Source organism: Lepidochelys kempii, chromosome 7 (genome assembly GCF_965140285.1).
Source record: "Lepidochelys kempii isolate rLepKem1 chromosome 7, rLepKem1.hap1, whole genome shotgun sequence".
In the NCBI taxonomy this organism is placed as follows: Eukaryota; Metazoa; Chordata; order Testudines; family Cheloniidae; genus Lepidochelys; species Lepidochelys kempii.
The window spans coordinates 21,593,320-21,616,905 of NC_136386.1; the positions used below are offsets into that span (position 1 = coordinate 21,593,320).

Genomic DNA, 23,586 nt, shown 5'->3' on the forward strand with positions numbered 1-23,586 from the left:
CAGCAACTAATACTTGAAAGAAAATCTCTTAGCAAGCTAGTTCTTCAGATTGTCTCATCGGGTAGGGATACAACAGAAGTGGGGGCTCGAGGCAGGTCTGAGAACCACTTACCTACATCTTTCTTAAAGAAGGTTTCAGTGTTGTTATTCTGTTTCCATCTTTTTTCTTTTGACAAGATAAGCATCAGCACTTCACTTTTCTTTACTAAACAATACTCCCTAGGTCTATGTCTCAGTAATGATCTTGCTGTTAAGCCTGCTGTGTAGACTAAATAGCTCTAAAAAGTTTGCTTTCTACATTAAATTTCTAAATCACATACAATTTGGATATTTTGTTGTAAACATTACTCCAGAAAGTGATTGAATAGTGGCAAAATACCCTTGCGGAAACAAAAGATATTACAAACAGAGATAGCTCTGAGCTGTGAAAATCAAATACTGACTTCCCCAAAGTTGAAAGGGGTTCATATCCATCTTACAGAGGTTGACCAAAGTTGGGAAGTTGAATCAGGAGCCAAGTTCTCCAAAGTCTGAGGGGATTCAGACATGGAGTTCCAGTTCTTTACACGATATTTCAATGCTGTGTAGGACTAGGTACAGGATCTAAGCATCAAGTTGTTTTGAGAAGGAAAAATATCTCAGTAGTTGTAGCAGAGAATACTAAATGGGCTAATTAAGCATGTGGTCTTCACACTGCGGGTTGGCTGAAGTGGGGTTGAGTTTTACTTTTGTCTAGGGCCCTAACCAAATTCACGGTCCATTTTGGTCAATTTCACAGTCATAGGATTTTTAAAATCATACATGTAATGATTTCAGCTATTTAAATCTGAAATTTCACAGCATTGTAATTGTAGGGGTCCTGACCCAAAAAGGAGTTGTGGGGTTTGCAGGGTCATTATAGGAGGGGTTGTGGTACTGCTACCCTTACTTCTGCGATGCAACTGGTGGTGGTGCTGCCTTCAGAGCTGGGCAGCTGGAGAGAGGCAGCTGCCAGCAACAGCGCAGAAGTAAGGACGCCATGGTCTGGTATTGCCACCCTTACTTCTGTGCTGCTGCTTGCAGGGCGCTGCCTTCAAAGCTGGGCAGCTGGCCAAAAGCTGCCGCTCTCCAGCCACCCAGCTCTGAAGGTGGGGCAAGAAGTATGGGTGGCAATATCACAACCCCCCTAAAATAACCTTGCAACTGCCCTGTAACTCCCTTTTGGGTCAGGACCCCAGGTTTGAGAAACACTGGTCTCTTCTGTGAAATCTGTATAGTATAGGGTAAAAGCACACAAAAGACCAGCTTTCATGGTCTGTGACACATTTTTCATGGCCATAAATTTGGGAGAGCCCTATCTATACAACATAATAAGACTGCGGATGCTAAATTCTAGCTTTTTGTTTTTGCCTTGAACACCAGTGTTATTTTGCATCTCTGTTCAGGCTGGCTGCATGCCCCTACCAGAGCCACCTGCACAGATTAACTGTGCCAGGATCATGAGTAATTCAAGTAGGGAAGGGTGAGTTAGTGACTGCAGGCAAATGAGGTGCGGAGGTGGTGGGGTCTGCACCAGTATATGCCAACCACACCCTTACTCCCCTCAACCAAACCTGGTTGTTTTGGGTGGGACCAGATCAGGATGCCACAGCTGAGCCCCTGATTGTCTTTCTGGGGAATCATTATCCATAGCTCAATATCCAGAACTCAGCCTACTGTAGTATAGTTTAAAATATTCTGTGTCACATGAGTTATATGAACAAGAGAGAAGAGTGCTAATGGGTACTATGCAGAGAAGTAGGGAGCATAGAACATGACCCCAAAACCAAAAACATGGACCAACATAGGTTTCAGCAAAACTTTGCCCCTCTGTAGAACTTGTATATGCTCTTTGATACAAGAGCATGAATAAAACTAGGTGAAGTATTTGTAGCAAAAAAAAATCTTTTTTGATTACAAAAGACCTTTTTTCTACTTTTGAATAATTCATGAATGAACTTCAATTTCTAAGCATTTGTTATTCAAAATTAGCTAATGAATGTTTTATGCAAATATATTTCCACCTCAGGATTCTCCTCACAACTCTTTACGGAGGCTTTTGCTTTGAGTATTTGCAATTCAAGCTGTGTGCCTGGTCACTTATCTCATGTGTTATTTTTTCTGCTCCCTTCCTGGATGACTGAACTTTTAAAAATAAGAGTAGGGTTCAAATAAATCACTCAGGCTGTTCAATCAATGTCAAAATAACTACCCATAAACATTTCTGGGATGAACCTGTATTGGGAAAACTTTCACATACTTATCAGATAATTTTTTGCCATCTTCAAATATTACTGTGAATAACAAAAAAATCACCACTACAAATGCTGTATAAAGCAACTTTAAAAGGGCCCAAAATGCTGAAGTGAATTGGAGGTTTTTATTTCAGTGACTGTTCAAGGATACTGCCTGAAGCACGAACACCACAGAGTGCACAAGGTTCAACTTCTGATTACACACACAAAGCCCTGGTAAAGTTCCTTTTGGCTGGACAGTCACAAGGCTGTTGTGTCTGGAGCCCACCTCTTTAAGCCCTTGAGTCTGAACAGAGTCCAGGCACTGCCTCTGGCTGAAGTTTCTAGGAAGAGGCCGCTCAAGAGAATCTACTACCATAGGTAAAACTTCAGTTTGCTGACACCCTCTTCATAAACTAGGGAGGCAGATTTGGCCTGGCCCCATCTCAGTCATGAGTAGTGGTGGGGCAGCCAGGCCAAAGTTGAGTGGCATTGCAACCTGGCATATGGGGTCACAACACAACTCAAATTTGGCTTGTCCATCCCTCCAGCATGAAAGGGGATGGCCAAGCCAAATTGGAGTGAATGGCACTGTGACCTGGCAAACTAGGTTATAACCCCACTTAAATTGAGTCCAGCCACCCCTCTGTCATGATGGAGGGGTGGCTGGGACAAATCTGCCATCCTAGGCAGCTTCCCAGAAATCTGCCACCCTAGGCAGCTGCCTGTGTTTCTAGGCACACTTTTGGGGTGCAGATCCTCTGTCTAGTACCCCTCCTGAGAGCTGAGACCCCACAGTCCAACTGCCTAGATGCTGGGACTAACACGACCCCTCAGACTTTCCATAGCTTAAACACATCCCCTCTCAGAATTGCATGGTGGTCTGGGTTTACAATTTAATAGCGAAGCCAACAGACACACTGACTTTGCACAGAATTCTAAACAAAATTACTTCTTACTTAGCACAACAGATCGACAAAATAATAAAACAAAACCATACGCATTTCCCCACCTCAGGTTCCTCATCCCTCTCTGGAGAGTTCTCTGGGCTTGGACAGGGTTCTCTGGGGCGTCCAGGATCCTTCTCTTGCAGCTCGTGGTTTCTCCTCAGAACCATGGAGCCTCTGTCTTTGTCTAGGTCAGCTAGCTTTCTCTGACCTTGGTTGATTCCCCTAATAAAAGGGACACCCCTGCAACAAAAGCAAGCTCCTCTCTTCTGCCCAAAGCTTCCTATGTCTTTCTCTGAGAGTCTCTTGCATTTATATGTTTCCCCTAACAAAACCTGGTTTCTTTGTTCTGCTTCTGGAGATTTTCCACTAACCTCACTATTTAATACCTAGGTATGATTATGATTATTAAAGTCTGAGTACGATCTTCAGAATTTGGCTCAAATTCTGAAAGACGAGAATAGCAAAATCCTAATTCCACTCCCTCTGTCAAATGGAAAATTACTCCAAATAAACAGGAAAATATTATTAAGGAATAAATACTGCAAAAAACTACTGAGTAAAAATTGAGCAAGTGTCTTAGGATTTGACCCTTCAGTTACAGTGATTCACTTAATAATAGAAAAAGTACAATTCCCATTATGAATAATGCCATCAGATACCATCTGATGTTTATATCTTTTCATCAGCAATGAAACCATCACCCACGACTTCCAACCTGTGATGACAGAGAACTATTATTCCTTTGTTTTTTTAATGAACCTTACCTGGTTTTTTCTCATTTTTCTCCAACAACTCCACTGGGCCTTCAATATGAACATCAAAGACATTTACAGCTCCAGAATGCAGGCCAAGGAACAGTGAACTGTTCTGAAACTCCAAAAATCTAAAATTATTTTAATTGTTAGCATTTACAGGTTTCCTGCCGTCATTTACGAATGGACTTATTTTAAGCTCTTCCAGAAGACACATACTGTACCAGGAAGTGAGATGGTACAGGCCCACTCTTGTGCCATCTTCCACCCTGGAGGCCTAAAAAGACTGCTACCCATGATACATGGAATGCCCTCCCAATTCTGATCTATCAAAATACCACCCTTCAAGACTCTCTTTATGACTCACCTCTTCTATGATGCCCCAAAGTATTGTTCGTAACAGTGATTATTACCAGAGAAATCTTTTAATGTAGCATCAAGACACGCACATACCAAATCTGAAAAACCACAGTAATATATGCAGTTCCTCACCCTACTTCACTTCCTACTGTTCATTAACCCCACTGATCACATCACATCTACATTTAGATCCTTCCCTAACTGGGGCAGGGTTCTCCCCAGCCCCAACTGAAAAGCACTTAGGCACACTTTGTAGAAATAAACAGGGAACATGGGATTTGTTATACCAGATCAGAGCAACGGTCCCTCTAGCGCAGTAGCCTATCATCAACAGTGGCCAGTACCAGAAACTTTGAAGGAGATGCCAGAAACCCAGCAGTAAGCAGTTAAATAATAAAATAATAACAACAATCCCCTCAGTGATATATTGTATATTTATACCCGCTGATAATCCACAGTTATTCTTGATACTCACAATCCTGGTGAAAACCATAGTTTCATTCGAGATATTGATCTGGTGAAGCAACTGCAGGGCAGGTAAACTCCAGATCTGCACCAATTTGTATTCCAACTCCTGGCACATATTTATCAGTTGATGGTGATCTCTATCATGTTTTAATTCAATTACCTAAAACAGTGAGTGCTGGTCTTTAATAGGGGCTATTCTTTGGCAGACACATACTTGATAGATAAACCAATCAATACACAAATCTGGACCAGAGCCCTGCAGTGGGACTGGGATCCTATGGGTCCCACAGGACCAGCTGCCAAAATAGCAGGAACGGGCAAAATTTTCTTTGTTGGGATTGGATGGGGGGTGGAAACAGATTGGTAATTTGCAGGAAAATACTAATTTTTTTTAAAATAAAGGTTCTAATACGTACGTGTAAGCGAGAGATAGAAAGAGATTTGATGTCTATTATAACAGGCATTATTTTTTACATGGTTTAAGCAAGATTTGTTTTATTCTTTTAGTGGTATAAATTATATCTGAATTCCATTTATATATATCAACTGACAGTTTGTTTTTTCAGTAGCATGGGGGAATCTGTATCTCTTCCGGGATTTGCGGATCTAAGGTTTTTGTGGGTGGGAGAGGGATAAAAATGCAAGAAACAATGTGGGAGAGGGTGGGAGTGTGGGAAAGGGGGGCTGGACCAGAGTAGGATTAAAAAAATAGTCCCGTGCAGGGCTCCAGTCTGGACCATATTACCATATAAAGTAAAGGAATGTTAATTTACATTTGTTACTACTTCCAATCTCATCCCTTTGCTCTGCCAATGAACCCTGCCTCACTACTCCCTTTCTATCCTTCTCCCTCTCATTTCATTTCTGCCACACAATCCCTTATTCCTGGAATTCTCTTCCTATATTAATGCAAAAGACCCAGCCTCTCTCTCTTTTTTTCGAATTGCTCCTCAAAACTCACTTTTCCCACAAAGGCTACAAACACTAATTCCTCCTACCCACTATAGACTCAACACATATCTGCTTTCACAATAAGTTCCAAAGGCCAGGAACCTTTCTTCTATGCCTCATATGAGGTTTGTCATTTCATATGCTAGCACTGTTGGCCAGATGGGGGTGACACACCTACAGCATTACTCTACTATAATTACCAGTTAAGTATGCCAGCAGGGGACAGGGTATCTGCTTAAACCCTTCTTGACAAGGGAAAAACAGAGAGATGGAAGAATTAGTATAGAATTTGTGTACAGGACTCAATGACGCATCTAGAAATCCTAGCTGAAACGACAACAATTTGTAATAATGACTCAGTTTCTGAGTGAGATATTGAAGTGTATGTAAGTAATGTAGCTCCCTTGAGAAGATTCCAGACTGTGAAAAGCTCTTGAACTCCTTTGTATTTGACAGTGAAGTTGCTCTGCCTTTGGAAATAGTGGACCAAATTCAGCACACTTACTTCACTGAGGATAATGGAGCTACTTTGCATTTACACCAATATTCTGAGTCAGAATCTGGCGAATTTGTGCAAGAATACCCAGAATTATTCTGTAATGTTGTGTGTGTGGTAGGTTACATTTCTGAAGCAAGACAACCGATTGGTCTGTACATTCGGTATTAAGGACAGCCATAGTACAAGAGAAGAGATAGTTTCTTATTTTTATATCTAGCCTTATCCAGCTATGTATGTTTTGTTATGAAACTCTTTTAATAAAAGAAAGGCTGTAAATTCAAAGTACACTTACAGGATCTTTATAGGCCTTCATCTCATAATATACTAGATTTTGTATTGATGTGTGGAGAAACAGGATTCTCCCATCCTATTCAAAGAGAATTGCATTATACTCCCACAGATGAAAAAAACAGATCATACTATCAAACACATTGCACATGTAAATCTGAAAAACTAGACCAAGACCATGTTGGCAAAACTAACACAACTGGAAAAAAGAGTGAACAGAAAACACTTTATTCTACATGCTCATTTCCTAATGACTGTTAATATAATATAACCAATAGAACCAAAACCAATGCAGCTTTTCAGTGAGTCACATCTTGTCAATCAGTAATGTAACACCTGCATGTAATGATCTTCCATTACTAAAGAACAGGCCACGGAATCTAAATTGCATCACACATCAGCAGTTGCAGAGATTTCTGCTATTCCCCTTCCACTGGACACCTTGCTTAAAATAGTTGTAAGAACACAAGGCCATTTATAATCAATTCACACTTTTGGAAGTACATTTCACAAGGTTCCTTTTCCTTACATAGGATAAGAGATCTAGAGGAAGATGCAGAAAATTGCTCATGTATATAAGAATGCCTCTGCTCAGGGAGATACTGATTCAATTATTTTAACTGTTTTTTTAAAAAATGGCATCTCTGACTTTTGAGATATGCATGCAGGTAGGTGGATGAGATACTAAAAAATTAAAGCACATTCACTGGGAACCTTGAAAGCTGCCAAGTTAAAATCTTCATTGGAGGCTAAAAGAGAACAGGAACTCTCAGTTAGAAATAGTTTGTCACAAAGTCATTTCATGGGGCACACAGATTCTGTAATTTTCCTGGGTTTTTAGTCTTTGCCTGCACTGGGGATTTGCCTCAATTCAAGCCATCAGTGGCTGGAATTGAAGCAGATTCCTGATGTAGACAAGTTCTTAGAAACAGTAATAAAGCTGGTTTAAGTCAGTGCTGCTGCTCCTGTTGCCTTTGGCAAGGCTGAAAGCTGACAAAAAGGCAGTATTGGCCTTTGCCTGCACACTTAATATGGAGTTGAACAAGGATAGTAATTTTAAATGTTTTAAAACTAGTAATTATATTTTATTAAATGGGCTAGAACAAGTTTTGTTGAAAAATGAAGGCTACAGCGATAAAAATAACAAGCCCCATGACATCGACATTTTACTATAAATTCATTCTTTTTGCCTTTTTTCCTCCTTATGATCAAGTTGATTTTTTTACAGCTTATGACCAGGAGACAGTAACAAGATTTCATATAAGATTATTAATGTTAATCTTTGGGGGGTTGCCATGAATACAAGCTGAACACATTATTTCAATGGAGTTAGGTGCCCAGGTGTTTTGAAAACTCTACTAAGTGCCTATCTGCATTTTTAGATGCTTAAATACTTTTGAAAATCTGGCCCTTGGTGACCATCAGTTTGTAGGAAGTGTATTCAGCACTCACTGACCAAATGTTCAAACTTGGGTACCTAATGATAGGCTTCTAAATCCATATTTAAATATTTAATGCCAAAGAACCTGTTTTTCAGATCACCTGCAGATTCTACTGATTGCAAGGTCTTTTATTTTGCATATTGCTCTGGGTTTAGATGGCATGACATAGTGTTTCTTGAGGGCCTTTATTACAATCTCTTATTTATACACTCACACCCACTTTTTCACATGCCATCCAGCTTCAGGCAAATTCCTCAAGTACAGAAACAGGAAAATTCTGTGTAGGACAGTCGGAACAGAGTATTTTCATACACATTTTCAAAGTAGTCAGTTTATTAAGCCCATAATCCACATGTAAAGCAATGGGCTGACCTGGCCCAAATTTAGGTACCTCCCTTTAGGCACTCAAATTTAATCACAATGTTTACATCAACTCTAAAGTTTCCTAGTGGCTTTTACATAATGAGTGCCTCTCCCTGATGGAATAGCGTGCACTCCTCAATGTATCTTCAGAATTGTCAAGTCAGTTAATTTTAATATCTGCATATCTCTGATTAATCAGAAATATTTGTTGTGCTTTTTACCTGCATACCAAGAACCAGAAATTCCTGGGTATCTGCATACACCAGCCCTTCATCTATCCAGTAGCATATTGGGGAGGACAGGCTGCAGAGACATTCGCATCTCACTGGATCTCTTACACTCTCCTTTCGAGTATGTTGAAAATATTCATTCTTCTGTACATAACTAGGAAAACATTGTATTAGCACAAAGAGAGTTTGTAAAAAATGTTCGCAGGTTGTCAGACCCACACATCAGAGGGCAACTAATGAATTATTTAATGACATTTAACTTAGCAGCAGATCACACCAACCCTATTTTTTTTTTAAATATAGAGACATGCAATATTTTTAGAAATCTTTACATATACACATGCTCTAGAGACTGCATGCTCAGCTACTGCATTCTGGGCATCTAATTTGCTGTTTATACATGATGTAACAAGGAGGAGCACCCTTTAGGTCATTTGGCATCCCTAGGTCCACAATGGACATTGTCAGCTACCTCGTGGCAATATTCAGTATGAGGAGTCTCAATTCCCTTTGCTCTTGACTTGCTGCAGAAACTGCTAATTCACTCCTGACCAACCTCCTCTGCAATCAGAATCCATTACCCTCTGAGGTGGGCTGACAGAAATTAGCCCAAATTTAACAATCCCTTCTACATTCATTTCAGGCCATCTTATAAAAGGCTAATTTTATTTTTTAAGTTCACATATTTTAAAAAATTTCATTAGCATATTATTAAAACACAGGAAAACAATTTAGTAAAAGTTAGCTAGTAGTTAAACTCAGCCACACCTTAGACAGACATTGCTAAGTGGGCATTAAGCTGAAGGTACAGTATATGGCAATATTAGCTATGGCAAGGCTGAAAAAGTATTTTAGCTATTCCACAGCTCAGTGGTGCTCTTAGTTCAGTGTTGCAGGAGTATATGTATACAAAGCAGAAGCCCTCTATTTAAAGTAATCAATTTCAGGTTATTTCTGTGGCATATATCATAGTAGTATGTATCCTCTTTAGAAATGCTCTTCTATCCTTTGAAGGAGAGATGAAAGTTCTACCCAGCCAACACACCAGCATGGGGGGATATTACTCGTGAGACAATAGTACCATTATTTTTTCCTATTCTACAGCCCATATGATTAAGTTAACTTTCAGTTCTAAACACACAAACTCTTTTATATTGGCCTGTGTCAAAGTCCCATTTCCTTCTCAGTTCACATAGATACTGGACATACATTTCATTATGAAAAGAGATGCTTGCTGCTGAATTGCATGGATTACATGTCTCTGTGTTAAAAACAAATCTAGTGTTGGTGTGATCTGATGCTAAATTGAAGGCTATTAAAAATGAAAATTCCTAACACTGTGATGAATATAAACAATTAGTGTGGCTCTGACCACCTGTGAACATCTTGTACAAACTCTTACTTTCTATCACTGGTGCCTAATTCAGACAATAACAGCTGAAATGTGGGATCACAGGTTTTTTTAAACTGATGCCATACTTGAAGAGGCTCATTTGTGCTTTATGTCAGATGTTGTATCTAGATATACGGGGAAAGTACAATGTACAATAAAATGCCATTGCCTAGTACCAGCAAACAAATAATTTACAGAACATTTGGCTCAAGTCATTCCGAAATCTTGATACGACACTGATCCATTTATTAGATTCACTATCATTCTAGATTTGGGATGTACTCAAGACAGACAACATTATATTTTATAACTTTCAGTGTTACAATGAAAGCTAGTCAGAAAGTGGAATTTCTGTCCTATGGGAAATTCTAACCTTTTGAAATTTGTTTGCATTCCAAATTGGAATAAAAAGTTGAAATTCCCCCCCAAAATGTATTTGGAAACATTGAAAGATTTCATTCTGATAAATTATAAAATAATATTAAACATTACATATAATATATATTATCAATTATTAAATACATAAATATACATATAAATGAAATAAAATAATAAATTTGAAGCAATTCATTTAAATATGGTAAATATGTTAAGTCAAAACAATTCATTTTAACACTTTTCCATCAAAAATGTGGCCACAAATCAACATTCCCACAAAAAGTTTCCATTTCAACAAAACTCCATTTTCAGATGGAAAACTGTTCCACTGAAAATTTTTCAACCAGTTCTAGTGATAACGGATATCTCATATTGCAAAAAGCCTTTGAAAATAATGATTTAAAAATTCAGCATTAGCAACCTGACTCTTGAGAGTATTTCTAACTAAAGTAGCAGTGTGCTTACTGAGGAAAAGAAAGTAGCAATAATAATAGTCAATACTACTTAATGGCACATATCCACCATTAGTTTAGGTGACGCCCATGCAAGGCAACCTTTAATGTAACTCCTAACATGAACAAAGCCAGCTGAAGTTAAATTCGGTCTCTTCTTCCTCTTTAATAATCCCAAGATGTGCAGTTTCCTTACTGACCCATGGCTAATACCTTTGTCAGTGCCCTGATCATTTCCTGCCTTAACTGTTGTAACTTTCTTCTCTGGGTTTCACTGTCTCTCACTGGCTCCAATCTGTCCAAAATGTCACTGTCAAACCAACCTTCCTCTCCTGCCATTGTGACCCCTTCATCGTCCTCCCTCAATTCTTCCACTGACTTCCCATCTCTTACCACTACAAATTCAAATTCCTTGGCCATACCTTATCATCTTGCTCCCTCACTTATTACTGCTCTCACTTTCCCTAGCTCCATCCCACTCCCTATGCTCATCCCAATCTTTTCACTTTATTCCTCAGCTGCTCTCTTTTTCCCATTCTTGTTTTCGTACTTTCTTACAGACTACTCCATTTTTTCCTTGTTCTTATCCACCAGACAACACCTCTTGTCACCTTATTAATTTTCTTCTGAACTGTGTGTCATTTTATTTTGACTGGTTTCAGAGTAGCAGCCGTGTAAGTCTGTATCTGCAAAAAGAACAGGAGTACTTGTGGCACCTTAGAGAATAACAAATTTATTAGAGCATAAGCTTTTGTGGGCTACAGCCCACTGTATGCTGTATGGGGCAGGAAGAATGTATTATCTACCTTTGTAAATGACTGATGCTACCTCATTTTTAAAAATTCATCAATATACAACTAGTTCAGAAAATAAAGAATGAATCAGAAAAAAACCTTTTCTGCTGCTAAAGCAACAGAAGCCCATCAGCAAAGTAAGGAAACTCACGAGGCTAAGGGGTGTTTTCTGTTTAAGTGCTGGTGTATTTCTTCAATAGTCCACACTGCTGCCCTACATGCAGGATCAGTTCTGAAATAAAAAATACCCCAGTGTGAAAATTTTAATGGGATAATACATCTGGAGTATGAACGCACTTATGAGTTAATTGCAGCAGTAACATATCTTTATTCCAATGAAACGATTGAAAAGCCTGATCACTACAACACACAATATTCTGGAATTGTAAATAAGCAATAAAGAAGATGAGAGAGAGAGTGAGAGAAAACCAGGGTAATGTACTTATTTCCCGTAAATCTTTGAACATGCCTTGTGTGCTGAGTTGGGCTGAGATCCAGAGCAGACCTAGTCATAAATATTGAAATCCTCTCTCAGTATGTATGGAGGTAAAACTTTCATTGGAGCCAAAGGAAGTTTTGTGTTAGTAATACATCTGGTCAGAAAATACCACAAAGGTTGACATTTCAATGAAAAAATTGGTACTTCCCATTTTCCCACCAGTTCTACTGAGGAAGATCTGAGGATCTGGTCCACAGAAGTTAGAGACTGTGGCTCCAATGCATAAATGGGATCTTAAATTCTTTCCTCAACTGGTACTAGAGTTAATCTAATGCACCTCCTGTCAACGCAGGATTGTTTCTTATATGTGGGTGTACACAATTGGAGGCTTTACCCCCCAGAAATGTAGAGACTGCATTAATAAAGGAAACACTTAGTCTGGAACAGGAGCTACATCTTCTTCCCTTTCCCCTCCACCCCGTAATAAAAGCTGTCTACACCCCTGTGGTACATTCTCTAGTATTCTGCCCAAATATCTCAAAATTTAAAAGGTCCTGCTACAAGGAAGTTTCTCCTCTTTAATTTCCTTTTATTACTCCTAGTGACCCCTCCCTTATGTCACCCTAAATAATTCCTCTTCCTCCGTGGTGTTTGTATTCTACAATTGTCAACATTTATCACTGTTAATGGTTTGGGAAATCATGTGATTTGGCTAGTACAACATGGATGATGAGAATACCTAACTCATACATCACTCTTTATATTTTCAAACACTACACCTGAGTTTGTCAGCCATCCCAGAACCATCCCTGGATTCTCAAGTAATCTGCAAATGGAAAGATTATTAAGGTGATGTTTTCAGAGTCCAGGAAGCAAATTTTTGCTATTGCTGCACCAGAACAATCTCTGAGTATTAGTATTTAATAGGGCTGTTGATTAATCATAGCTAACTCATGCTCATTAAAAAAAATGCGCTAATTAAATTTGTGACTGAACTCCTTGGGGGAGAATTGTATGTCTCCTGCTCTGTTTTACCCACATTCTGCCATTTATTTCATGTCATAGCAGTCTTGAATGATGACCCAGCATATGTTCATTTTAAGAACACTTTCACTGCAAATTTGACAAAATGCAAAGACGGTTCCAATGTGAAATTTCTAAAGATAGCTACAGCACTGGACTCAAGACTTAAGAATCTGAAGTGCCTTCCAAAATCTGAGAGGAATGAGGTGTGGAGTTTGCTTTCAGAAGTCTTAAAAGAGCAACACTCTGATGAGGAAACTTCAGAACCCAAACCACCAAAAAAGAAAATCAGCCTTCTGCTGGTGGCATCTGACTTAGATGATGAAAATGAACACGCGTCAGTCCACACTGCTTTGGATTCTTATCAAGCAGAACCTGTCATCAGCATGGATGCATGTCCTCTGGAATGGTGGCTGAAGCATCCAGGGACATATGAATCTTTAGCACATCTGACATGTAAATATCTTGAGATGCCGGCTACAACAATGCCATGCAAGTGCCTGTTCTCACTTTCAGGTGACATTGCAAACAAGAAGCAGGCAGCATTATCTTCTGCAAGTGTAAACAAACTTGCTTGCCTGAACAATTGGCTGAACAAGAAGTAGGACTGATGGGACTTATAGGCTCTAAAGTTTTACATTGTTTTATTTTTGAATGAAGGGGTTTTTTTTGTACGTAATTCTACATTTGTAAGTTGTGCTTTCATGATAAAGAGATTGCGTTATAGAACTTGCATTAGGTGAACTGAAAAATATTATTTCTTTTGTTTTTTACAGTGCAAATATTTGTAATCAAAAATATAAAGTGAGCACTGTGCACTTTGTATTCTGTGTTGTAATTGAAATAAAAATATTTGAAAATGTAGAAAACATCCAAAAAATCTTAAATAAATGGTATGCCATTATTTTTTAATAGTGCGATTAATCGTGATTAATTTTAATCACTTGACAGCCCTAGTATTTAATATGTACATTACAGTAGTGCTCAGATACCCTAATCAGGATCAGAATCCTCACTAATGGTAGGTGCTGTACAAACACACATGAATACATAGTTCCTCACCTCTCCATTACAGAGCTTTGGGGAACCTGCATCTCCTCCCACCCCAAACACTTTTCACATTTGTGCATCTTCAAAGCTTCATAACATGACTACTAGCCTACTGGTAGATGAGAAATGACAGAAACAACATGAAACTCTCCATCCCCACAGAACACCTGACATTTTAAATTGTATTTTGTAAGGGCCATTTCAGAGGAAATTTAGACTAAACCCAGAGGAGAACTAGGTGTAAGATGAGGCTGTGGGTTAATGCACTGTTTTCATTTCTGGAGATACAGGTTAAACCCTGGTGTAAATCACAAAAGAAATAAGTTTGATGATCTCAGCCTATGGTGGATGTTTTCTCCCAGCACAATCACTCAAGATAGGTTAGGGTGACCAGATGTCCCGATTTTTGGGTCTTTTTCTTATATAGGCTCCTATTACACCCCACCCCCTGTCCCGATTTTTCACACTTGCTGTCTGATCACCCTAAGATAGGTTCAGGAATGGAGTGGCAGTACTACAGGTCACAACTGAAATGGACAGACAGAGGACTAAGCAGAGCTGTTTGTGTGTCGGGCATATGAACAGAATAAGGAGAGCTGCAGGTCACAGCATTCTCACAGTTTTAAAACAGCACACCAAGGAAGTAAACGAAAAAGCACAGAAAAAAACTAAAGGTTGGGTAAAACTCTACAAACCCTATTTGGTCTGATGTGTTGTTCTGAGCTCCACTCTCAGAGAAGTGAGGGCCCTCTTGCCATGCCTGGCCGACATGGAATCCATACCCTATGCCTTGAACACTCATTCCAGCACAGAAAAGAAAAAATGAGACGAATTAAATATTGATGCACAAAGTCATCGACCTGCTAGGTAACAGGACGCAAGGCTAGATCTGCACTGTTTTGTGTGCAATCCTGTTGATCCAAAAATAAAACCCAAACTCTCCTATAGGAGTTTTCATTCTCTTGGAATCATTCTAGAAACCGAAGCCTTCCTGAGTGATTCAGCCAAGTTAATTTCTCTGTGCCTCAGTTCCCAATCTATAAAATGGCAATATTAAACTTCCTTTCCCGCTCCCATCCTTTGTCCGTTTTCTCTATTTGAATTGTCAACTCTTCAGGGCATGGACTGGCAAACTACATATGTACAGAACCTAGCACAATGGGGTGCTAAGCTTCACTGGGGTCTCTAGCTGCTACTGTAATGCAAACAATAAATAAGAAAAAGATCTTGTACTGAATACTACTGAAGGGAAAATATCACAATGCTCAGAAGTATCACACCTATTCTGTGTATGTACTTCTTGGTTTTAAATATTATGGAAATTCAGCCTTTGAAATGCAAAGAGACCGATGATTGCACAACAGGACACCCTCTATCTCTATCATCAGTAGTATGCAACACCTAGTCACTGAGCTGTGGGGAAAGCTGCAAAACAACAAGCCATCTCCCACTCACCTAATCGCAAAGTTAGATAAAGGAGCAGAAAAGTCAGGTTTGGTCAGGTGTGCTAGAATCTCATGCGTAAGCAAATTAACCCCTGTGATGAAGGAACAATGATTAATGTCCGTGTCTCTATCCCTGCTCATCTATTAAATCAGGATAATGTGCCAGTTCTTACCAAACATACAGTGCTATGAATTCCAAAATTACCATGTCTTTTATTCACATAAATCTATGATGGGACTCCTTTATTGGCTCTGGATTTCATAACCTCGAGCAGCAAAGGGATTATTATAAAAGCTCTCCCACTAATGCTGGAAATGCAGGGAGGAAGAACAACTCTAATTCATCTGTTGCCCACATGGAGCACTGTCCCACCATTGTTAGTTAGAAGAAAAGTACTTGAATGCTTTCAGCTACACAGATGATTTAAAGGCAGAGGTTTGTACTATACATTTTAAGTGCAGTTCTGAAAGAAGATCTGTTCCTTATTTGTATTCCATATCATACGTAAAACCTTATTTTTGTCACTGAAGTGAGTAATACCTTTTACTCAAATCAGCAGTGGAGAGCCAACACAGCCATGAGCTGGATTCTATAATATCTCATGAACCATCAATAGAATTATTAACTGGGTTTCAAGTACAAGGCTAAATTCTACCTGCACAATCTTTATTACCAGCAATGAGTACAAGCCATAAGGAACTGAGCTAGACTTTCAGACCAAAGGTCGCGCTTGCAGGCCTAACTTTCTATTTGGAAACTAAGCAGATTTAATAGAGTCACCGAGGGCACATCTACTCTGCAATCGTGGTGTATGACTGCAGCATGTTTAGGCATACCTGAGCTAACTTTAATATAGTTAGCTCAGGTACTAATAGCAGTGAAGCTATGGCAGCCTGGGTTTCTGTGTAGGCTATGTGATGCTGTATGAATTCTGGGGGACACTTGAGGTTATGAATACTAATATTGTAAAATTGCAATGAATTGTGCCAGATATGCCATGTAAGATATCTGTAAAAATGTTAGTTTGCCAAATATGATAATCTCATTTATGTGTTTGTATCACATTTGTATATTGAGTTATAGATATGTATCTATGTCTGTATTACAAAACTTGTGCCATGGTTCTGGGTGACCCCCTCCCCGCCCCAAACAGTTTGGTGTCAGCTCTGCCTAGCCTGCTTGATGGCCCAAAAGGGACCATCAGCTATACAACTGACCCACTGAGAGAAGGCAGAGGATACAGACTCAGCAAGGCATGCATGGGACATGCCCATGGACAGAAAAGGCTTCCAAGCCATGTGCTGAGCAGCTTGTTTTGGGAACAAAGGAAGCACAGGCCGCATGGCAAAAGACTATACAAGGCAGCTGCATCTTCTCCATTTTGTCTTCAGTCCTGCTTCTTACCTCTGGAGGAACTTTGCTACAAACTGAAGCTCTGAATAAAGGACTGAATGACCCATCCAAGCTGTGGATGTATTCCAGAGGGACTTAAAAGCCAGTAAATCATCAATACAGCTAGGAACCTGATATATGGACTTTGAAGTTTTTGTATGTATGTGACTGTGTTACCATTTAACATTTCTCTTCTTGTTCTTTCTTTTCCTTGATAATAAACCTTTAGTTTTAGACACTAAAGGATAGGCTGGCAGCGTGGTATTATGGGTAAGATCCAAACTTACACTGACCTGGTGATGTGGCTGACCCTTTGGGGTCAGAAGAACATTTTGTATATGTGAGCAGAGTTTAACATAACTTCTCAACTAGGTGCTGATTGGGAGCCAGAGACTGGAATGCAATAAAGGGGGCTGTGTGATTTCTTTTTTTGCTTCTTGATAACCAGGATCAGAAGTGCAGTTTGTGACTGATTGGGAGGTTTAACTTCAGTGTTACCCACCAGTATCTTGGGGAGTATCTGCTCTTCCTTTTCAGACTGCCCTGAGCTTGGCATTTCTAGTGAGTGCTGCCCAGGCACCCTGGGTCACAGGCTATACCTGGGTAATCACTTGAGCGACTAGCTAGCACTGAAGTCCATGCTGTCATAACCTCACTGCTATTGGTACCTGAAAACTAGTTCATGTAGGTCTACATGTGCTGCACTCACACCTCCGACTGCAGCACAGACATACCATGAGAGACACTAAACATGTACCCAATTATTTATAAAATCCCTTTCCAGATCAGAATCACACTTTCATAATATTTTGTTCTCATTTCATCTAAGGGTCTCAAGCATAAAACAATCAGAGACAATAAGGACCATGTTCTACCAACTTTTAGATATACACTAGCACGTTGGTCTTGAGGCAAATGCATCAGCACTTGTTTTGTTCTTTTCTTACCTCCTATGGCTGTTTTTACTCTTCCCCTCATTTTATCCTTAACTTTCCACTCCACTGTCCAGTATGTACATTAGACTCTCACTTCTAGGTGAGAAAGGGACAATACTCTGCCAAAATTAATTAAGCCACCATGGCCTTATCACTTTCTAGTCATTCTTACTTGACCCCTGCTGCCTGTCTTTCATCTGAGTATTAGGGTATGTCTACACTACGGAATAAGGTCGAATTTATAGAAGTCGGTTTTTTAGAAATCGGTTTTATATATTCGAGTGTGTGTGTCCCCACAGAAAATGCTCTAAGTGCATTAAGTGCATTAACTCGGCGGAGCGCTTCCACAGTACCGAGGCTGGAGTCGACTTCCGGAGCGTTGCACTGTGGGTAGCTATCCCACAGTTCCCGCAGTCTCCGCTGCCCATTGGAATTCTGGGTTGAGATCCCAATGCCTGATGGGGCTAAAACATTGTCGCGGGTGGTTCTGGGTACATATCGTCAGGCCCCCGTTCCCTCCCTCCCTCCGTGAAAGCAAGGGCAGACAATCGTTTCGCGCCTTTTTTCCTGAGTTACCTGTGCAGACGCCATACCACGGCAAGCATGGAGCCCACTCAGGTAACCATCACCCTATGTCTCCTGGGTGCTGGCAGACACGGTACGGCTTTGCTGCACAGTAGCAGCAACCCATTGCCTTCTGGCAGCAGACGGTGCAATACGATTGGTAGTCGTCCTCGTCGTGTCCGAGGTGCTCCTGGCCATGTCGGCTGGGAGCGCCTGGGCAGACATGGGCGCAGGGACTAAATTTGGAGTGACTTGACCAGGTCATTCTCTTTAGTCCTGCAGTCAGTCCTATTGAACCGTCTTATGGTGAGCGGGCAGGCGATACGGACTGCTAGCAGTCGTACTGTACCATCTTCTGCCAGGCAGGCAAGAGATGAGGATTGCTAGTAGTCGTATTGTACCATCTTATGCCAGGTAGGCAAGAGATGAGGATGGCTAGCAGTCGTACTGTACCATCTTCTGCCGAGCAGCCATGAGATGTGGATGGCATGCAGTCCTTCTGCACCGTCTGCTGCCAGCCAAAGATGTAAAAGATAGATGGAGTGGGTCAAAACAAGAAATAGACCAGATTTGTTTTGTACTCATTTGCCTCCTCCCCTGTCTAGGGGACTCATTCCTCTAGGTCACACTGCAGTCACTCACAGAGAAGGTGCAGCGAGGTAAATCTAGCCATATATCAATCAGAGGCCAGGCTAACCTCCTTGTTCCAATAAGAACGATAACTTAGGTGCACCATTTCTTATTGGAACCCTCCATGAAGTCCTGCCTGAAATACTCCTTGATGTAAAGACACCCACTTTGTTGATTTTAGTTCCCTGAAGCCAACCCTGTAAGCCGTGTCGTCAGTCGCCCCTCCCTCTGTCAGAGCAACGGCAGACAATCGTTCCGCGCCTTTTTTCTGTGCGGACGCCATACCAAGGCAAGCATGGAGGCCGCTCAGCTCACTTTGGCAATTAGGAGCACATTAAACACCACACGCATTATCCAGCAGTATATGCAGCACCAGAACCTGGCAAAGCGATACCGGGCGAGGAGGCGACGTCAGCGCGGTCACGTGAGTGATCAGGACATGGACACAAATTTCTCTGAAAGCATGGGCCCTGCCAATGCATGCATCATGGTGCTAATGGGGCAGGTTCATGCTGTGGAACGCCGATTCTGGGCTCGGGAAACAAGCACAGACTGGTGGGACCGCATAGTGTTGCAGGTCTGGGACGATTCCCAGTGGCTGCGAAACTTTCGCATGCGTAAGGGCACTTTCATGGAACTTTGTGACTTGCTTTCCCCTGCCCTGAGGCGCATGAATACCAAGATGAGAGCAGCCCTCACAGTTGAGAAGTGAGTGGCGATAGCCCTGTGGAAGCTTGCAACGCCAGACAGCTACCGGTCAGTTGGGAATCAATTTGGAGTGGGCAAATCTACTGTGGGGGCTGCTGTGATGCAAGTAGCCCACGCAATCAAAGATCTGCTGATATCAAGGGTAGTGACCCTGGGAAATGTTCAGGTCATAGTGGATGGCTTTGCTGCAATGGGATTCCCTAACTGTGGTGGGGCTATAGACGGAACCCATATCCCTATCTTGGCACCGGAGCACCAAGCCGCCGAGTACATAAACCGCAAGGGGTACTTTTCGATAGTGCTGCAAGCTCTGGTGGATCACAAGGGACGTTTCACCAACATCAACGTGGGATGGCCGGGAAAGGTGCATGACGCTCGCATCTTCAGGAACTCTGGTCTGTTTCAAAAGCTGCAGGAAGGGACTTTATTCCCAGACCAGAAAATAACTGTTGGGGATGTTGAAATGCCTATATGTATCCTTGGGGACCCAGCCTACCCCTTAATGCCATGGCTCATGAAGCCGTACGCAGGCAGCCTGGACAGTAGTCAGGAGCTGTTCAACTACAGGCTGAGCAAGTGCAGAATGGTGGTAGAATGTGCATTTGGACGTTTAAAGGCGCGCTGGCGCAGTTTACTGACTCTCTTAGACCTCAGCGAAACCAATATTCCCACTGTTATTACTGCTTGCTGTGTGCTCCACAATATCTGTGAGAGTAAGGGGGAGACGTTTATGGCGGGGTGGGAGGTTGAGGCAAATCGCCTGGCTGCTGGTTACGCGCAGCCAGACACCAGGGCGGTTAGAAGAGCACAGGAGGGCGCGGTACACATCAGAGAAGCTTTGAAAACCAGTTTCATGACTGGCCAGGCTACGGTGTGAAAGTTCTGTTTGTTTCTCCTTGATGAAACCCCCCGCCCCTTGGTTCACTCTACTTCCCTGTAAGCTAACCACCCGCACCTCCTCCCTTCAATCACCGCTTGCAGAGGCAATAAAGTCATTGTTGCTTCACATTCATGCATTCTTTATTCATTCATCACACAAATAGGGGGATGACTACCAAGGTAGCCCAGGAGGGGTGGTGGAGGAGGGAAGGAAAATGCCACACAGCACTTTAAGCACAGCACTTTAAAAGTTTACAACTTTAAAATTTATTGAATGACAGCCTTCTTTTTTTTGGGCAATCCTCTGTGGTGGAGTGGCTGGTTGGCCGGAGGCCCCCCCACCGCGTTCTTGGGCATCTGGGTGTGGAGGCTATGGAACTTGGGGAGGAGGGCGGTTGGTTACAGAGGGGCTGCAGTGGCAGTCTGTGCTCCAGCTGCCTTTGCTGCAGCTCAACCATACACTGGAGCATACTGGTTTGGTCCTGCAGCAGCCTCAGCATTGAATCCTGCCTCCTCTCATCACGCTGCCGCCACATTTGAGCTTCAGCCCTGTCTTCAGCCCGCCACGTACTCTCTTCAGCCCGCCACCTCTCCTCCCGGTCATTTTGTGCTTTCCTGCACTCTGACATTATTTGCCTCCACGCATTCGTCTGTGCTCTGTCAGTGTGGGAGGACAGCATGAGCTCGGAGAACATTTCATCGCGAGTGCGTTTTTTTTTCTTTCTAAGATTCACTAGCCTCTGGGAAGGAGAAGATCCTGTGATCATTGAAACACATGCAGCTGGTGGAGAAAAAAAAAGGGACAGCGGTATTTAAAAAGACACATTTTATAAAACAGTGGCTACACTGTTTCAGGGTAAACCTTGCTGTTAACATTACATACATAGCACATGTGCTTTCGTTACAAGGTCGCATTTTGCCTCCTCCCACCGCGTGACTACCCCCTCAACCTTCCCCCCTCCCTGTGGCTAACAGCGGGAAACATTTCTGTTTAGCCACAGGCAAACAGCCCAGCAGGAATGGGCTCCTCTGAAGTCCCCTGAAGAAAAGCACTCTATTTCAACCAGGTGACCATGAATTATATCTCACTCTCCTGAGGATAACACAGAGAGATAAAGAACGGATGTTGTTTGAATGCCAGCAAACATACACTGCAATGCTTTGTTCTACAATGATTCCTGAGTACGTGTTACTGGCCTGGAGTGATAAAGTGTCCTACCATGAAGGACGCAATAAGGCTGCCCTCCCCAGAAACCTTTTGCAAAGGCTTTAGGACTACATCTAGTAGAACCGCAAATGCCAGGGCAAAGTAATCCTTTCACATGCTTGCTTTTAAACCATGTATAGTATTTTAAAAGGTACACTCACCAGAGGTCCCTTCTCCGCCTGCTGGGTCCAGGAGGCAGCCTTGGGTGGGTTCGGGGGGTACTGGCTCCAGGTCTAGGGTGAGAAACAGTTCCTGGCTGTCGGGAAAACCGGTTTCTCCGCTTGCTTGCTGTGAGCTATCTACAACCTCCTCCTCATCGTCATCTTCTTCGTCCCCAAAACCTGCTTCCGTATTGCCTCCATCTCCATTGAAGGAGTCAAACAACACGGCTGGGGTAGTGGTGGCTGAACCCCCTAAAATGGCATGCAGCTCATCATAGAAGCGGCATGTTTGGGGCTCTGACCCAGAGCGGCTGTTCGCCTCTCTGGTTTTCTGGTAGGCTTGCCTCAGCTCCTTCAGTTTCACGCGGCACTGCTTCGGGTCCCTGTTATGGCCTCTGTCCTTCATGCCCTTGGAGATTTTCACAAAGGTTTTGGCATTTCGAAAACTGGAATGGAGTTCTGATAGCACGGATTCCTCTCCCCAAACAGCGATCAGATCCCGTACCTCCAGTTCGGTCCATGCTGGAGCTCTTTTGCGATTCTGGGACTCCATCATGGTCACCTGTGCTGATGAGCTCTGCATGGTCACCTGCAGCTTGCCACGCTGGCCAAACAGGAAATGAGATTCAAAAGTTCGCGGTTCTTTTCCTGTCTACCTGGCCAGTGCATCTGAGTTGAGAGTGCTGTCCAGAGAGGTCATAATGGAGCACTCTGGGATAGCTCCCGGAGGCCAATACCATCGAATTGTGTCCACAGTACCCCAAATTTGAGCCAGCAAGTCGATTTAAGCGCTAATCCACTTGTCAGGGGTGGAGTAAGGAAATCGATTTTAAGAGCCCTTTAAGTCGAAATAAAGGGCTTCATTGTGTGGACGGGTGCAGGTTTACATCGATTTAACGCTGCTAAATTCGACCTAAAGTCCTAGTGTAGACCAGGGCTTAGTCAAGGGCAGCCTACTTAACAAGTATTTAGGACAGCTACCTGGGTATCCTCAATCATCAATTAAAACTGTGATGAATTCCTTAAACTGGTTCAGGCTAGCAGGGAAATTATCTTGGTCACTGTTTGTTTTTTTTTAAAGTTTAATTTGTCTCCTTTTATAATGCACCCAATGTTTATAGGTAAAAACCTCCAGACTATATATACATTGTAATTACAAGATACCAACAATAAACTAAGCATCATAGGCTTCTTTTGGTGCTGACTATTCGCTGTTATTAAAGATCACATTGCACTGTTCTCAAGAATAGGATTGTTAACCTTGGTGTCCTACCCACATTGTGGCCAAGGTTCTAATGACCTAAATTCCCTTCAGGGTTTCAGCTGAATATATTATCCTTCTTCATTTCCTGACCTAAATTGCCACACAATGTTGTTTTTGTGGTTATATGGTTCTGCTCTTCACCTCAGATGGTGGATGAAATGATGTCTGTGTATTTTTAAGCTTATAAACTCTTTGCATCTTTCATGCCCAAAGATCCCAATAGAAATGTCAGACTGTTATAATTATCTGGTAGGAGACCAGCAAATTTGTTTTCAGTTGAGACCAGCAAATTTGTTTCATTCCTTAAAACCCCCAC

General features: G+C 41.8%; 3 protein-coding genes across 3 annotated transcripts in view; all 3 read right to left on the reverse strand.

The window, feature by feature from the left end:
- The window catches only part of LOC140915160 (uncharacterized), a 52,145-nt gene extending 48,085 nt beyond the window's left edge, over positions 1 to 4,060 (reverse strand). The window contains exon 1 of the mRNA XM_073354738.2: positions 3,967 to 4,060. The gene's annotated coding sequence lies outside the window, so the exon portion shown is untranslated. The remainder of the gene's footprint in view (positions 1 to 3,966) is intronic.
- Positions 4,061 to 6,509: 2,449 nt separating this feature from the next.
- LOC144930759 (uncharacterized) overlaps positions 6,510 to 23,586 on the reverse strand; it is a 35,889-nt gene continuing 18,812 nt past the window's right edge. The window contains exons 8-10 of the mRNA XM_078853917.1: positions 11,724 to 11,804; positions 8,547 to 8,709; positions 6,510 to 6,599 (exon numbers count right to left, since the gene is read on the reverse strand). Of these exons, the coding sequence (XP_078710043.1) occupies positions 6,510 to 6,599; positions 8,547 to 8,709; positions 11,724 to 11,804 (334 nt within the window). The remainder of the gene's footprint in view (positions 6,600 to 8,546; positions 8,710 to 11,723; positions 11,805 to 23,586) is intronic.
- On the reverse strand, positions 20,899 to 22,920 carry LOC140915244 (uncharacterized). Its single transcript, XM_073354821.2, has 2 exons — positions 22,007 to 22,920; positions 20,899 to 21,419 (listed from the first exon to the last, which is right to left on the reverse strand). Exons 1-2 carry the CDS (start codon positions 22,587 to 22,589, stop codon positions 20,899 to 20,901), a joined length of 1,104 nt encoding a protein of 367 aa, XP_073210922.1. The 5' UTR covers positions 22,590 to 22,920.

Coding starts and splice junctions, on each gene's coding strand:
- LOC140915244 (XM_073354821.2), bottom strand. CDS start 22,589: ATGCAGAGCTCATCAGCACAGGTGACCATGATGGAGTCCCAGAATCGC. Junction 21,420..22,006: donor AGGCGGAGAAGGGACCTCTG/GTGAGTGTACCT, acceptor TTTCTCCACCAG/CTGCATGTGTTTCAATGATC.